At 49.5% G+C, this 16,000-nt stretch overlaps 1 protein-coding gene across 10 annotated transcripts in view; it reads left to right on the top strand.

The window, feature by feature from the left end:
- m1ap (meiosis 1 associated protein) overlaps positions 1 to 16,000 on the top strand; it is a 201,804-nt gene that overhangs the window by 166,196 nt on the left and 19,608 nt on the right. The window contains exon 10 of one of the 10 annotated variants that reach the window (XM_070866777.1): positions 13,984 to 14,179. The exons of the other annotated variants lie outside the window; for them this stretch is intronic. Coding sequence (XP_070722878.1) covers positions 13,984 to 14,148 — 165 coding nt within the window. The 3' untranslated portion in view covers positions 14,149 to 14,179. The remainder of the gene's footprint in view (positions 1 to 13,983; positions 14,180 to 16,000) is intronic. 10 annotated transcript variants of the gene reach the window in all.

Below are 16,000 nucleotides of genomic sequence, written 5' to 3'. Positions count from 1 at the left end.
AGAGTAAAATATAACTTTTTACAGAGTGTGTCAGTCTGCAAGGTGGGACTACAGATAGCCAGGTTACAATTACGATTAAATTAAAAATGGGAAATATTACTTACACTAACTACTTCAAGGTCGTGCCATTTCTTTTTACACTGGCTTCCAGATCTCATAGTATGCACCACTGCGCAGTAATCTTCTGCAACTTGGTTCCAGCGTTTCTTCATTTGTTTTGGTGGCACTTTTATGCGACCTCTGTTGCTGATATCTAGCTCCTGCCATCTCTGCTCAATTACGTTGACTAATATCTCTACTTCCTCATGCAAGAAATTCTTTGTTCTTGGTGGACGTTGATTCATTGCAAAGTTGAATTGGCACTCTTATTTCTCAAAACACACAGTCCTTAATTTGCATGCACCAATGCAGCACCGGTTCTGCAAGTTTAGCAGTGAAAAGCTGAACTCACTGATTTCAGCAGGTGATTTATTCAACAATGCTGCTAAAAGCACTCCCTCACACACAGAAATATCACAAAAATTAAATTACAAGCCTTTGCAGGGGTCCAAGAGACAAATCTTCACTTTTTCTCCTTTTAAAAATGGCCGAATGCCAATGTTTGTTTGACACTGCGCGTGCGCGCACGCTCCAACGCGCACGCGCAGGGTTGCCGGCACCACGTTGGCTCATTTAAATTGGACCCGCCCCCCACTACTTACAGAATCGGCGCGAGTGTTTGGCTCCGCCCCCCCGCTGTGAAGAGCACACCGCGCCAAGCTGAGATCGAGCTCCGAGGAGGCGGAGAATATCGAAGTTTTTTTCTAGCGCGAAGAACAGGCGTCCAGCTCGGAGGTGCGTCGTTTTCAGCGCGGGCCGAAACTTGGGGCCACAGTCTCTATCAAAGGTGGGACAGACAGTCGTTGAGGGAAAGGGTGGGTTGGACTGGTTTGCCGCACGCTCTTTCCGCTGCCTGCGCTTGGTTTCTGCATGCTCTCGGCGATGAGACTCGAGGTGCTCAGCGCTCTCCCGGATGCACTTCCTCCACTTAGGGCGGTCTTTGGCCAGGGACACCCAGGTGTCGGTGGGGATGTTACATTTTATCAAGGAGGCTTTGAGGTTGTCCTTGAAACGTTTCCTCTGCCCACCTTGGGCTCATTTGCTGTGAAGGAGTTCCAAGTAGAGTGCTTGCTTTGGGAGTCTTGTGTCAGGTATGCGAACAATGTGGCCTGCCCAGCGGAGCTGATCGTGTGTGGTCAGTGCTTCAATGCTGGGGATGTTGGCCTGGTCGAGGACGCTAATGTTGGTGCGTCTGTCCTCTCAGAGGATTTGCAGGATCTTGCAGAGACATCATTGGTGGTATTTCTCCAGCAATTTGAGGTGCCTACTGTATATGGTCCAGGACTCTGAGCCATACAGGAGGGCGGGTATCACTACAGCCCTGTAGACCATGAGCTTGATGGCAGATTTGAGGGCCTGATCTTGCAACACTCTTTTCCTCAGGCAGCCGAAGGCTGCAGTGGCGTACTGGAGGCGGTGTTGAATCTTGTCGTCAATGTCTGCCTTTGTTGATAAGAGGGTCCCGAGATATGGGAAATGGTCCATGTTGTCCAGGGCTGTGCCGTGGATCTTGATGACTGGAGGGCAGTGCTGTGCGGCGGGGACAGGCTGGTGGAGGACTTTGTCTTACAATATTTAGTATAAGGCCCATGCTTTCGTACGCCTCAGTGAAGATGTTGACTATGACTTGGGGTTCAGCCTCTGAATGTGCGCAGATGCAAGCGTCGTACGCATTCTGTAGCTCGACGACAGAGGTTGGGACGGTCTTGGATTTGGCCTGGAGACGGCGGAGGTTGAACAGATTCCCACTGGTTCTGCAGTTTAGTTCCACTCCAGCGGGGAGCTTGTTGAGTGTGAGGTGGAGCATGGCAGCAAGGAAGATTGAGAAGAGGTTTGGTGTGATGACGCAGCCCTGTTTGACCCCGGTCCGGACGTGGATTGGATCTGTAATGGATCCGTTGGTAAGGATCACGGCCTGCATGTCGTCGTGGAGCAGGTGGAGGATGATGATGAAATTTCGGGGGCAGCCGAAACGAAGGAGGACGCTCCATAGATCCTCGCGGTTGATAGTGTCAAAGGCCTTTGTAAGGTCAAAAAAGGCCATGTACAAGGGTTGGTGCTGTTCCCTGCATTTTTCTTGCAGCTGTCACGCTGTAAAAATTCTTGTCCGTTGTACCCCGGAGGGGATGAAATCCACACTGTGCTCCTCAGCCACAGTAAGAAGACGGTTGAGGAGGATTCCCAGTGGCTGATAACAGGGAGATTCCTCTGTAGTTGTCGCAGTCGGACTTGTCCCCTTTTTTAAAGATGGTCACGATTACTGCATCCCTGAGATCTCCCGGCATGTTTTCCTACTTCCAGACGAGAGAGATGAGATCATACATTCGTGCCAATAGTGCCTCTCCGCCATACAGCAGATCCACAGATGTTTTCTAAGCCACTTCCTTACTTTCCTCATCTGAATAAGCAGTATAAATACAGCATTAATGCAAATATATATGGATATGTGGTTTTAAATAGCACACATTGTCATTAAGGAAAGATTACCCATTATTAGAGTCAGCGTCAGATAGTCAAAATAGGGGAATTTACATTCAGTCAGGATCAGATATTTAGTCAAAGTCTTGTTTGCGTTTTATTAAATCCCAAAAAGAGTATGTTAGTTGGACAATATTTATACTAACACTGATAACCAGATTGCATCGTACTAAGTGATATGGACCGGGAATTTCTCAAATTCAACCCTTGTACTGCGCTGAGTTCGTTGATCTTGGCTGAGCCAGCAGTTGGGTTGTAAGGCTACAGAGTTGGGAAGGGCGAGGCAAAACAAATATGAGACTTTTTAAAAACATTGATTATAATTAAATTGGTGATCAATGGAAGTAATTTTTTTAAATTGTAATCAATAACCCAAAATACCTTAACGTGAACATTTAGGGATACGGTAGCATAGTAGTTCTATTACTGGAGTAGTAATCCAGACTATATGAACCAGAGACACAGAGCTCGACTTTTCCTACTGAGGCGGGCGATGTCCGAGGCGGGCTGCAACCCCACTCCTGGCTCCAAGTCAGCTCCCCCCACGACTTTCCCTAGATTGGGCTTGTTAAGTCCGCCCTGCGAGGTTCCAGGCCAGTTAAAAGCAAGCAGTCTGAGGAGCATTGAGGTGTTGCAAACACTGACAAACACTGTGCAAAGGTGCACGGCTGCACCCAGGCTCTCCCATGACCTCCTCCATATGCTTATGGAGGGTGTCACAGCACACAGGGAGGTTCTCTTCTCATCCCATGGGCAGAAGAGACCTCTCCAGCCTGTTTGCACGTTGTACACGAGGGCAAAAGCACGGGATGTCGTCAGGAAGCCCTGGCTGCCATGGCGCAAAACTTTCAACGATCTCAGAAGATCACGAAACGTTATTGCAAAGCCACACTCAACCATATCTTGCTGTGCCACTCATCACATCCCCATCACTCTGCCTTCCCTACCCTACTTCTGCATATCCTTACTCACACCAACTTACCTTGCACCTCTATCCATCCCTCTGTCTCTATCTACATTATCACTTCCCCATCTCACTCGCCACCCCTCACACTCACCCTCATCCTTTTCCAATCACACCACCTAAGAACACACAAGGGTAGACACTTGGGTGTTATCGCCAATGCTGATGTAAAGTTTCTTCTAATGTGTTGTCAAACATTTGTAAGGGGTGGTTAGCAGGGGGTCAGCTTTCCCTTCTGACCTTATATGAGCGGTTCCGAATCGCTCCCACACCCTTGGTTCTAGACACTGGAATTATGAAGGGACTGTGACAGACTTGGACAGACAATCGGTTTCAAGGTAGGAAGCAGGTCTGGCTTTATTGCATTTTAAAAAAAGTAAAAGGCACACCTTTAATAACACACACAGACCAATACACACTGAGGGGTACAACACATTGAATAAATTGTCCAATTACAGTCTGTGGGGAAAAGAATACAGCTTAAACTCTAAATGGGGTAAAAAGGAGAATGCAGATACATTTACACAAGATATCCCAGCCTCCCTCCTCCCAATTCCCCTAACTAACGAAGTTATAGCTCTGGGAGGTTCAGGGGCTATGCTCACCAATCCCCTTTTTGACAGTTCCAACTCCAGGGTTCGCCTTAGTTGTCCCTGGGGTTCGCCTTAGTTGTCCACGTTCTGTAGTCTGTACCCCTTGGTAGCGTAGGACCAGCTTGTAGAGTGGAAAAATCTTCGGTTTTTCTTCGGTTTTGTCGGGTTGGTTCCGGTTGACTGTTGGGTTGGTCGCGATGGCCCGCAACTTTCCAATAGTGGTTTTGACAGCCTGTTTGCTGGTGTGGTGCTGTCCTTCTGGGTTTTAGAGATTCCTTTCGCCGATGTTTCGGGATCCCACTTTTCGAGGCTGGTGTAGAACTTATGCAACGAGACTACTAACTTAATAGTGTCTCTTGAAGCACACCTAACTGCCAGAACAGACTTCAATTATATTAAAACAGGCTTATTTATCTTCCATCAAATCTAGCTCAGTTCTTTGTTTTGATTTTGCAGCCAGCTAACTGAAACTTGATTAAGTGGTTTTAATCTGGCGTTAATAGGCTTTTCAAAGTTGGTGAGCTCTCCATTGTGCTAGTCTGGCCTGAGCCAGATATTTCTATGCCTGTTGAAAAGGTGTTGGAATATGTATGTGACATTTGGGTCCTCTGGGTGTGGTGATAAATGTTTCTTCCATCGTTGATTGTTTAAATGCTAATGTTTTCAAGGGGCAAGTTTCGAGGGTATACAGTTCCCAGACAATTTGATTAGTTCCAATGTCCAAATTGGCCATTTAGATATTGACCCCACCCCTTTTCTTGCAGACCCAACATACACCTTTTAAAAATCCCAAATTCGATTAAAGTTCGTAGTTTCTTCCATGTGCACTTTAGGATTTCAAACTTTCTGGTAGATAGTTCCAAATTAAATTCCTATGAGTCCAAACACTGGGGGAGGGGGGGGGTCTCCATGAATGCATCCCCTTTTATCCCCTGCAGGCTTCGTCTGCCCCTTTAAAATTCATTTGTGTCCCAAAGTTTTAAAGTCCAGAAAGGGATTCTTCTCCTCTGCAGGGGAAAGGTACCTGGAATCTTTGCGAGATATTGGTAAATTCTACATTCCCCCCTATGATACCATATCACTTATGGTATCATTCTTCGAGGTGAGCAAAGTTCCTGACTCCCAAGAGATAACCTTCCCCGTAAATTAGCTAAACTAATACCCAAAATGCATTACACTTATGCAACATCACCATAGATGCACACTTTTCCCTTTACAGGTACAAACTTTTTACATTTATACCCTCCCAGCTTGGAGGGGGTTCAATCACTACAATTGCATTTCAGCACAGTTACATTTCATTTCAGTTACATTATATTCACCAGCATATAGGCAATGTACAACCACATTACAGAAGGAAAAAAAACATAGATTAAAACTAAACAACATCAATTGGTCTCCTGAGGTTTGTCCATCACCCGGTAATGTCTAGATCCTGCCCTTGAGAACTGCTCTCAGGCTGGCTGACACACAAGACAAACTCAAAATAATCATCTAAACATTACTGCAACATTAACCTCAGTTCTAAACTAAACCTTAAAATGTAAAATGGTGCAGTCAGCTGCCTTAAACTAAAATTAGAGCTATGTACAACCGCCACCCTTTTCCGGGTGGCCTGGTTAGTCCCTGTCAGGCCCATGCCTTGTGCGGCCTGATAGCCGCCTGGATGCTAGGGTTTCCCCGCAGCCGGTGAGCTGGAGACCCTTGTCTCTGGGACAGCTCGTTGCTACTGCTCCTGTGAGACCCTCACCGCTGGAGGCGGCTGGCTGGTGGTCCCTACTCTGAGCGGCCTCTGAACTTCTGACCTTCGGCCTTTTCTGTCGGGCTGCCCTTCTCCGAGAGTAGAATCGCTGAGGCTCAGATGCCGGTGACCACGGTATCTTTGGCCGTGGTGTATGGAGGAGGGTCCTTCTCAGGGCTTGAGATACTGGGGGTGCATCCGAATCCCAAACGATGGGTGGGATAGCCCCTCCAGTACTGCAATTCACCGCCCCTATAGGCACGGTTTCTGAGCCTGCCACATTCCCTGTCCTGAGGACGGTTCACCCCTCCCGGCTGCCCTCTGTACTTGGCTGAACCTGGGTTGTACAGCTTGCACTGGTTGATGTGGAACCACTTAGTACGGCGGGGCAGCTTTATGGCATAGACCATCGGGCTTGCCTTGTCCACAATGCTGTATGGCCCCATATATAATGCTTCAAAAACCCCGACCCGAGCATAGTTCCTGACCATGACCTGGTCCCCTATCTCCCATTCGTGGTGTTTGCTGGGTTCTAGCAGCCATCGGTTACTCTGATGCTGTCTGCCCATGTTACTAGCAGCCTGCCAGTGAATCTGTTTGAGGTGTTCAAACAGGTTCCTGACAAACCGGTCCCAGTTCACCTCTCTGAGCTGACCTTCTGTGAGCACCGGGGCTAGGACATGGGTGGGGGTCCGCATGATCCAGCCAGTCATGAGCTCGTATGGGAAATACCCGGTGCTCTTTGACTGGCTAGCTCGGATCCCCATTAGGACCAATGGTAAGATCTCCACCCACTTTTGGGGTGAGTCTCCCGTTTCCTTCCGCAGCCTTTCTTTAATGGTGCGGTTTAAACGCTCCACAATAGGATGACTGTGGATTGTGGGCAACGTGCCATTTCCCCTCAATGCCGAGCACCTTAAGGGTTGCCTGCATTACCTGCCCGGTGAAATGGCTCCCCGGTCCGACTCCACATACTGTGGGAGTCCCCACCGGGAGAACACTTCCCTCACTAGAATCTTAGCTGTCCCAAGTACGGTGGCTGTTCGGCAGGGGAAGGCTTCAACCCATTTTGAGAACACGTACACCAGGACTAGGCAGTATTTGTAGCCTCCCTGGGCAGTGGGTAGGGGCCCAATGTAGTCAATTTGGATTGACTGCCATGGTCCCTCTACCCTCCTGACGTGTCCTAGGGACACCTTCCTTTTCTGGGGGTCAGGGTTGTTCGCAGCACACACCAGGCAGTTCGCACAGAACTCGCGGACATCCTCCCTGAGTCCCGGCCACCATCCTGCCTGTTCGACCCGTTGCCAGGTGGTCTCAGGCCCGGGGTGTCCCGCTCCTGGACCCTCATGGGCCAGTTTTAGGAATTCCCTCTGGTGCTGCTGTGGCACGACCCATTGTCCCTCTTTAAACAGCATGTCTTCCTTAACGGTAATGGCTGCTGTGCCGTACAGACCTTCTACTCTCTCTCCTCTAGCTAGCGCATTCAGGACAGCTTTCAGGACTGGGTCCTGTGCCTGAACTGTTTTTAAGTCCGGGGCCAAAGCTATCCCTGTACTCTCTGCTGCCCTGTTCTTATTCTTGACCGCTGCGGTGTCATAGAGGTCCCAGAACTTTCCCATGCGGGCACCTTCTTTGGCCAGTTTGTCAGCCTGTTGGTTTCCCTCTGCACGGGGTTCGGTTTTTGAATGGGCCTTCACCTTATGTATGTAGACCTTTCCTTCTTCCCCCACCGCTGTCATGATTTTCTCCAGCAGGGGCTTGATTGCCAGGGGTCTCCCGTCAGTGGGCGTGTATCCGCGACGGGACCAGATAGCCAGGTACTCCGTACATGAATTGCAGGTGAACATACTGTCCGAGCAAATCGTGTACGGGGTAAGGAATTCCTCGGGGTGGGTCACCACATACATTACGGCAGACAGTTCAGCATGCTGGACGCTCATGGTGCTGGGGAGCTTGATTGCCAGGGCAATACCTGCCCTTGAGTCATAGACTCCGCACCCAGTGAGTCGTTCGCCAGCAGATACCGTGCTGGACCCGTCCACGTAGATGTCCCGGCCTGTAGGGTATAACCCCGCCCGAAGGCCAATGTTTACCTCCCATACCCCTTCTATGGAGCACCTGTGGGCTTTCCCTGGATAGATTAGGTTGGCTGCGAGCCTTCTACTCTGAGGTCCATCTGGGAGAGGAGCAGGGTCCAGCGAGCAATGCGGGCACTACTCACCATCCCGTCCTTAATCCTCCCATCTAGGAGCATCTGAGTAGGTGTGTGGTGGGTTAGGAGTGTTAGAGGAGACCCTCCCGTGAAGATCAAGGATCTTTTCACTGCCCAATGTGTGGCTAGGAGGTGTCTCTCACAGTTGGAGTACCCCTTCTCCACATCTGTGAGGATCCTGGAGGAGTAAACCACCGGTCTCAGCTGGCCGTGCCGCTTTGAAGCAGCACTGAGCTCAAACTGTCCCCGCTGGCTGCCACCTCCAGGAAAAACTACTTTCCTACATCTGTCGCTCCTAAGACTGGCGCGGTCTGCAAGTCCTTCTTAAGCTGATTAAATGCTGCCTCGCAACCCTCATCCCAGTCCCACTCTACCCCCTTGTGTAGGAGCCTGAGCAGAGGGGCTGCGGTGGCTGCATAATCCTCAATGAAGTCTCTGCAGTACCCGGTGAGTCCTAGAAAGGACCTTACCCCTGTCATTGTGTTGGGGGCTGGTAACTCCTGTACTGCCTCCCTTCTAGCCTTGTCTATGGCCCTTTCCCCAGCGCGCACAATCAGCCCCAGGAATTTGACTTCCTTCTGACCGATCTGTGCCTTCTTGGGATTTACTTTAAACCCTTCTTCTTTTAGCAACTCCAGCAGCTCAGCCAGCAGTGGGCCATGCTCCTCCCCCTGATCGGTGAACAGGAGCAGGTCATCCACATACTGCACCAACTGCTGGGGTCTGCTAAAGCCCTTTAAACAGTTCGCCATGCATTGGTGAAAAATGCTGGGACTATTGTGGAAGCCTTGGGGAAGACAGTTCCATGTGTATTGTTGGCTCTTAAAGGTAAAGGAGAACTTGTACTGGTCCTCCCGTTTTAAAGGAATGGACCAGAACCCATTTGAAATATCCAGCACCGTGAAAGTGGTCGCAGATGCTGGAATACTCCCTATGAGATCCGCTACGGCTGCTACAGTGGGTGCACAGACAAGGATATTCTTATTTAATACTCGATAGTCCACGGTGGCCCTCCATGAGTTGTCCGGTTTCTTAACCGGCCACAGTGGAGAGTTCACATGGGTTGCTATCGGTCTTAACACCCCTTGCTCTACCAGTGATCCCAGCGCCGTTGTCAGGTCTGCCTCTGCCTCCCTGGGGAAGTTATATTGCTTTTGTGGTCGGGTCATGGGGTCCCCTACTATACTAACTTCCACCCCCGTTACCTACCACAGTCATGTTTGTGGGTGGCAAATGCTGCAAGATGTGCCCGTACATATGCCTGGTACTCCACTGGGGTGTTACTGACCAGTAATTCCAAGTCATAACCCTCCTTTGGCTTCACGATACACAATGTTCCCTTGGCCCCTTTTTCTGGGATCACGCTACCTCACCTTCCCTGTCAGTCACTATGGCTCCCCATAGACAGTGGTTCCTGAGATCCACTGGGATCTGGTGGCCAATGATAAAATCAGCTCCCAGGATCCCTTTTCCCTTCTGCTCCCATTTCATCAGAACACACTTCCATTTGGTTTTGAGTGTCCCTAACTGAATGGTGAGCGGGATGGAAAATGAACCAGTTTGCTCATTGCCTGTGAACCTCACTAGACTGTACAGGACCCCGTTCGATAGAGGTGAGGTAGCTGGGTTATCTGCATATACAAGGGTGCTGGAAGCACCAGTATCTAGCAGGTAGGTCCCTTTCACTTTCTCCACCTCCATCGTAACGCATGGTCTCTTCCAGGCATCGTACTCTAGGGAACACAGGTACACAGGCTTCACTGGCCTTAGTCATGCATCTGGGTGGGTTGGAGCAGAGGGTTTTACCGTACCGGCTACTGGACCGGTTGCGATAGCTACTGTTCCCTGTCCGTTTATGAGTGTCTGTAGGGTGGCTACGAGTGTCTCATATGTGTCGAGTGTTCCTGCCCCGGCCTTACGGGCTGGGGCTGGAGTGGCCTTTCCCTTAGTCTCTTTCCAGGGGTTCATACAATCCTTCCTCCAGTGCCCACTTTTCACACACCCAAAACACTCGCCCTCTTTGTGGGGAGGGTTCCCACCTTCCTGATGCCACTCTCTCTTGCCTTGGCTGGGTTTAATCTCATGGACCCTCCCTTTAGAGGAGGGCTCCTCTGTCCCTCTACTGTTCCGGTAAGCCAGGGTTAACTGCCTGACCACTGTCTCCTCGGTGGTTCTTGGATCTCTTGGATCAAACCAGACCTGGGCTTTTGCCTTTACTCCAGGTAGGCTGTTTGCCACCAGGCTGCGGAGCCAGTGAGCCAGCTCGTTAGGTTTCAGGTGGGCCCGGTCAAGAACCCCACTACAGGCCCTTTCGTAGACCGGCCACAACCTGTCGGCGAAAGCCTGTGGAGTCTCCCCATCGAGCTGCACTGTCTTCTCCACTCGGGAGAAAGGACTCCCGTCGTTCATACCCATGGCCTCTAGAACCTCCTCCTTAACCGTAGCGTACGTGTTTCGCCCCTTTCTGCTGTCTGCAGAGAGGGAATGGCACAGCTTGGTGTCTAGCGAGAAGAGCAACAGCTTAGCCTGCTCTGAATCATCGCACCCGTTAATATCCCCTGTGTGTTCCACTTCCAGGAAGTGTACCGAGGGATCCCCCTGTTGGGTGAGCTTACTTAGGTGGCCTATCATAGCCCTCAGTTTTTGGGTGTCGTGGGGAACTATGAAGTTGCTTTCTAGGGGTCCTGCTGCCCCATTGGCATCAGGCGGGCCAAACTTCTGCTGCCGGACCGGGTGCATTGGCCCTGGTTCCGGCCCTTCTTGTATTGGCTCGCCCTCTTCCCCCTGCTGCCAAGCCGAGTTAAAACTCGGGGCTGCCGCTGTTGGTAGTTTGCAATCCTTGCCTGCCCCGCACTCTGGCTGACACCCCTGCTGCCCCGGGCCGTTCCTGGGAGCTGCAGGCGGTGACTGAGGGGTTTCTCCTTGCCCAACCAGGTGTTCCTGGGCTAAACTCGGGTTTATCAGGCACACCATGCCTTTAGCCCGGGATAGAGCAAGGTTCAAGCTTTGGATCTGCTGCTGGCAGGGGCCGTGGTCTCCTGCCTCAAATTCCCTGGCACTGGCTACCTTATAGGCTACCTGAATGTCTCTCACCCTCTCCCCGTACTCTTTAATTGCTTGGCGAGGCAGGAATTCTCTTCCCGCAATGCCAGTTCGCTATTCTTGGCTTCAATAATCTGACACTGTAAAAGGTCAAGTTGGGTTTTGTACCTTTCTTTAGTGAGCTCTCTACTTTCCTTTAACTGTCCCATCTCTGTCCACAGCCTTACTCCGACTGTGGCCCTTGCGCTGGACTTCTCTTCTGCCTGTCTCAATACTTCCTTTAATTTCTCATTCTCCTCATCTAGAAGCCGGATCTGTTGCTGAAGGCAAATTAGCCAAATGGCCTTCTCTATCGACCTTTTATGGTCCTTGCTCTCGGTCCATTGAGCTGCAGCATCTTCTGGACGCTCAGCATACAATAGATCGAGTACCCACTCCTTAGCCACATTTACCCTCTTAAACACATACGAGGAAATCCCCTCTTCCAATTTGCTTCGTTTCCTGAAACCAGTTTCTCTCTTATCACGTCCCTTGTACCAGTGTCCCATCTGGGTCGCCATTATGTAAGGGGTGGTTTGCAGGGGGTCAGCTTTCCCTTCTGACCTTATATGAGCGGTTCCGAATCGCTCCCACACCCTTGGTTCTAGACACTGGAATTATGAAGGGACTGTGACAGACTTGGACAGACAATCGGTTTCAAGGTAGGAAGCAGATATGGCTTTATTGTGTTTAAAAAGAAGTAAAAGGCACACCTTTAATAACACACACAGACCAATACACACTGAGGGGTACAACACATTGAATAAATTGTCCAATTACAGTCTGTGGGGAAAAGAATACAGCTTAAACTCTAAATGGGTTAAGAGGCGAATGCAGATACTTTTACACAAGATATCCCAGCCTCCCTCCTCCCAATTCCCCTAACTAACGAAGTTATAGCTCTGGGAGGTTCAGGGGCTATGCTCACCAATCCCCTTTTTGACAGTTCCAACTCCAGGGTTCGCCTTAGTTGTCCCTGGGGTTCGCCTTAGTTGTCCACGTTCTGTAGTCTGTACCCCTTGGTAGCGTAGGACCAGCTTGTAGAGTGGAAAAATCTTCGGTTTTTCTTCGGTTTTGTCGGGTTGGTTCCGGTTGACTGTTGGGTTGGTCGCGATGGCCCGCAACTTTCCAATAGTGGTTTTGACAGCCTGTTTGCTGTTGTGGTGCTGTCCTTCTGGGTTTTAGAGATTCCTTTCGCCGATGTTTCGGGATCCCACTTTTCGAGACTGGTGTAGAACTTATGCAACGAGACTACTAACTTAATAGTGTCTCTTGAAGCACACCTAACTGCCAGAACAGACTTCAATTATACTAAAACAGGCTTCTTTATCTTCCATCAAATCTAGCTCAGTTCTTTGTTTTGATTTTGCAGCCAGCTAACTGAAACTTGATTAAGTGGTTTTAATCTGGCGTTAATAGGCTTCTCGAAGTTGGTGAGCTCTCCATTGTGCTAGTCTGGCCTGAGCCAGATATTTCTATGCCTGTTGAAAAGGTGTTGGAATATGTATGTGACATTTGGGTCCTCTGGGTGTGGTGATAAATGTTTCTTCCATCGTTGATTGTTTAAATGCTAATGTTTTCAAGGGGCAAGTTTCGAGGGTATACAGTTCCCAGACAATTTGATTAGTTCCAATGTCCAAACTGGCCCTTTAGATATTGACCCCACCCCTTTTCTTGCAGACCCAACATACACCTTTTAAAAATCCCAAATTCGATTAAAGTTCGTAGTTTCTTCCATGTGCACTTTAGGATTTCAAACTTTCTGGTAGATAGTTCCAAATTAAATTCCCTTTCCTATGAGTCCAAACACTGGGGGGGGGGGTCTCCATGAATGCACCCCCTTTTATCCCCTGCAGGCCTCGTCTGCCCCTTTAAAATTCATTTGTGTCCTAAAGTTTTCCTTCCATTTTAAAAGTCCAGAAAGGGATTCTTCTCCTCTGCAGGGTAAAGGTACCTGGAATCTTTGCGAGATATTGGTAAATTCTGCACGTTGAAATCGTTATTTTCAATACTTTGCCTTCTTGGCAGGTCTGTGTGCACCTTTGGAAGTGGCTTAGTGAATTGCAGTGAATGGTGAGACCTAACGGTACTCCCTCCAATGGTGATGAGTGTGAAAGGAATGGTTTGGATATTGTAGGAATGCTTTATGATCTTGGTGTGGGGTGGTGCCAACCTGGCGCATCACGTGGCAGCCAGGGTGTATAGCTCCAAGTGAAGTAAATCTGACCATGGTGAGGCCATCCCTGGTGTGCCAGGCAGCAATGTGGTCAGGTCCTGATGCCCTATGTCCTGTGATTGTGGAGAAGGTTGTTGTTGGTGATGCTGGTATCCCTAGTGATGTTGGTGTTGGGACTGATCGTGATGGGATTCTGAGGACCAAGGTGAGATTTTTTCAAGGGCACCGTGTTGATGGAATAGATGGCAGCTGAAGTTGAGACGACAGAAACGATCTGTCATTGGTGGGAGAGGTTGCTCCAAGGAGGTGACACTGGATAGAGAGTTCACTGCGATCACTTCAAACCTCCATAAAGCTGAAAAGTGTATTCCAAATCCCGAAGGCTTCAGCTTCTAAGATTGGAAATTGAACAGCTGTGAAATGATAGCTTTTATACCACCTCTGCAGCTGTCAACTAGTCAAACTAATCCAGAGTTGTTGAGAACCGACACATTTACCTGACGTAATACCCGAGGGATGGAAACCTTGTGAAAAACTTGGAAAAATTCTTTAGACCTGGTAAAATGCTGCTTAATTAGCTTTAAGGTATAGGCAGTAAATACTGGTCTTCCTAGGTTTTTTTTTATTCGTTCACAGGATGTGGGGATCGCTGGCAAGGCCAGCATTTATTGTCCATTCCTAATTGCCCTCGAGAAGGTGGTGGCGATCCACCTTTTTGAACCACTGCAGTCCTTGTGGTTGAAGATACTGCCACAGTGCTGTGAGGGAAGCAATTCCAAGATTTTGACCCAGCGACGGTGAAGGAACGGCGATATATTTCCAAGTCAGGATGGTGAGTGACTTGGAGGGGAACTTGGAGGTGGGTGTTCCCATGCGCCTGCTGCCTTTGACCTTCTAGGCGGTAAAGGTCACGGGTTTGGGAGATGCTGCTGAAGAACCTTGGCGAGTTGCTGCAGTGCTTCTTGTAGATGGTGCACACTGCAGCCACAGTGCGCCGGTGATGGAGGGGGATGGATGTTTAAAGTGGTGGATGGGGTACCGATCCAGTGGGCTGCTTTGTCCTAGATGGTGTTGAGCTTCTTGAATGTTGCTGGAGCTGCACTCATCCAGGCAAGTGTTGGGTATTCCATCACACTCCTGATTTGTGCCTTGTAAATGGTGGAAAGGCTTTGGGGAGTCAGGAAGTGAGACACTCGCTGCAGAATACCCAGCCTCTGGCCCGCTCTTGTTGCCACAGTATTTATGTGGCTGGTCCAGTTAAGTTTCTGGCCAGTGGTGACCGCACCCCACCCCCTCCCCCCACCCCACCCCCGGCCCAGGATGTTGATGGCGGGGGATTCGGCGATGGTCGATGGTAATACAATTGAATATCATGGAGAGGTGGTTTGACACTCGCTTGTTGGAGATAGTCATTGCCTGGTACTTGTGTGGCATGAATGTTACTTGCCACTTATCAGCCCAAGGCTGTATATCATCCAGGTCTTGCTGCATGTGGGCATGGACTGCTTCATTAACTGAGCAGTTGTGAATGGAACTGAACACTGTGCAGTCATCAGTGAACATCCCCACTTCTGACCTTATGATGGAGGGAAGATCATTGATGAAGCAGTTGAAGATGGTTGGGCCTAGGACACTGCCCTGAGGAACTCGTGCAGCGATGTCCTGGGACTGCGATGATTGACCTCCAATAACCACAACCATCTTCCTTTGTGCTAGGTATGACTCCAGCCAGCGGAGAATTTTCCCCCTGATTACCATTGACTTCAGTTTTACTCGGGCTCTTTGATGCCACATTTGGTTAAATGCTGTCTTGATGTCAAGAGCAGTCACTCCCACCTCAGCTGGAATTCAGCTTTTTTGTCCATGTTTGGATCAAAGCTGTAATGAGGTCTGGAGCCGATTGGTCCTGGCGGAACCCAAACTGAGCATCGGTGAGCAAGTTATTGGTGAGTAACTGCCGCTTGAGAGCACTGTCGACGACACCTTCCATCACTTTGCTGATGGTTGAGAGTAGACTGATGGGGCAGTAATTTTCCAGGTTGGATTTGTCCTGCTTTTTGTGAACAGGACATACCTGGGAAGTTTACTCATTATCGGATAGATGCCAGTGTTGTAGCTGTACTGGAACACTTGACTGGAGGCACGGCTAGTTCTGGAGCACAAGACTTCAGCACGGCAGCCGGGATGTTGTCAAGGCCCATAGCCTTTGCTGTATCCAGTGCGCTCAGCCGTTCTTGATATCACATGGATTGAATTTATTTGACTAAAGACTGGCTTCTGTGTTGGTGGGGAACTCAGGAGGAGGCTGATATGGATCATCCTCTCGGCACTTCTGGTTGAAGATCGTTGCAAACGCTTCAGTCTTGCTTTTTGCGCTTGCGTGCTGAGCTCCGCCATCATTGATTATGATTGGATGTGGCAGGACTGCAGAGCTTTAATATGATCCGTTGATTGTGGGGTCGTTTAGCTCTGTTTCTAGCATGCTGCTTCTGCTGCTTAGCATGTATGTAGTCCTGTGTTGCAGCTTTCCCAGGTTGGTACCTCATGTTTAGGTGCTGCACTTGGCATGCTCTCCTGCATTCCTCACTGAACCAGGGTTGCTCCCCTGGCTTGATGGTCATGATAGAGTGAGAGATATGCTGGGTCATGAGGT

Source organism: Pristiophorus japonicus, chromosome 2 (assembly GCF_044704955.1).
Source record: "Pristiophorus japonicus isolate sPriJap1 chromosome 2, sPriJap1.hap1, whole genome shotgun sequence".
Classification (NCBI taxonomy): domain Eukaryota; kingdom Metazoa; phylum Chordata; class Chondrichthyes; family Pristiophoridae; genus Pristiophorus; species Pristiophorus japonicus.
The sequence above is the reverse complement of the archived record's forward strand: the minus strand, read 5'-3'. Positions and strand labels throughout refer to the sequence as shown.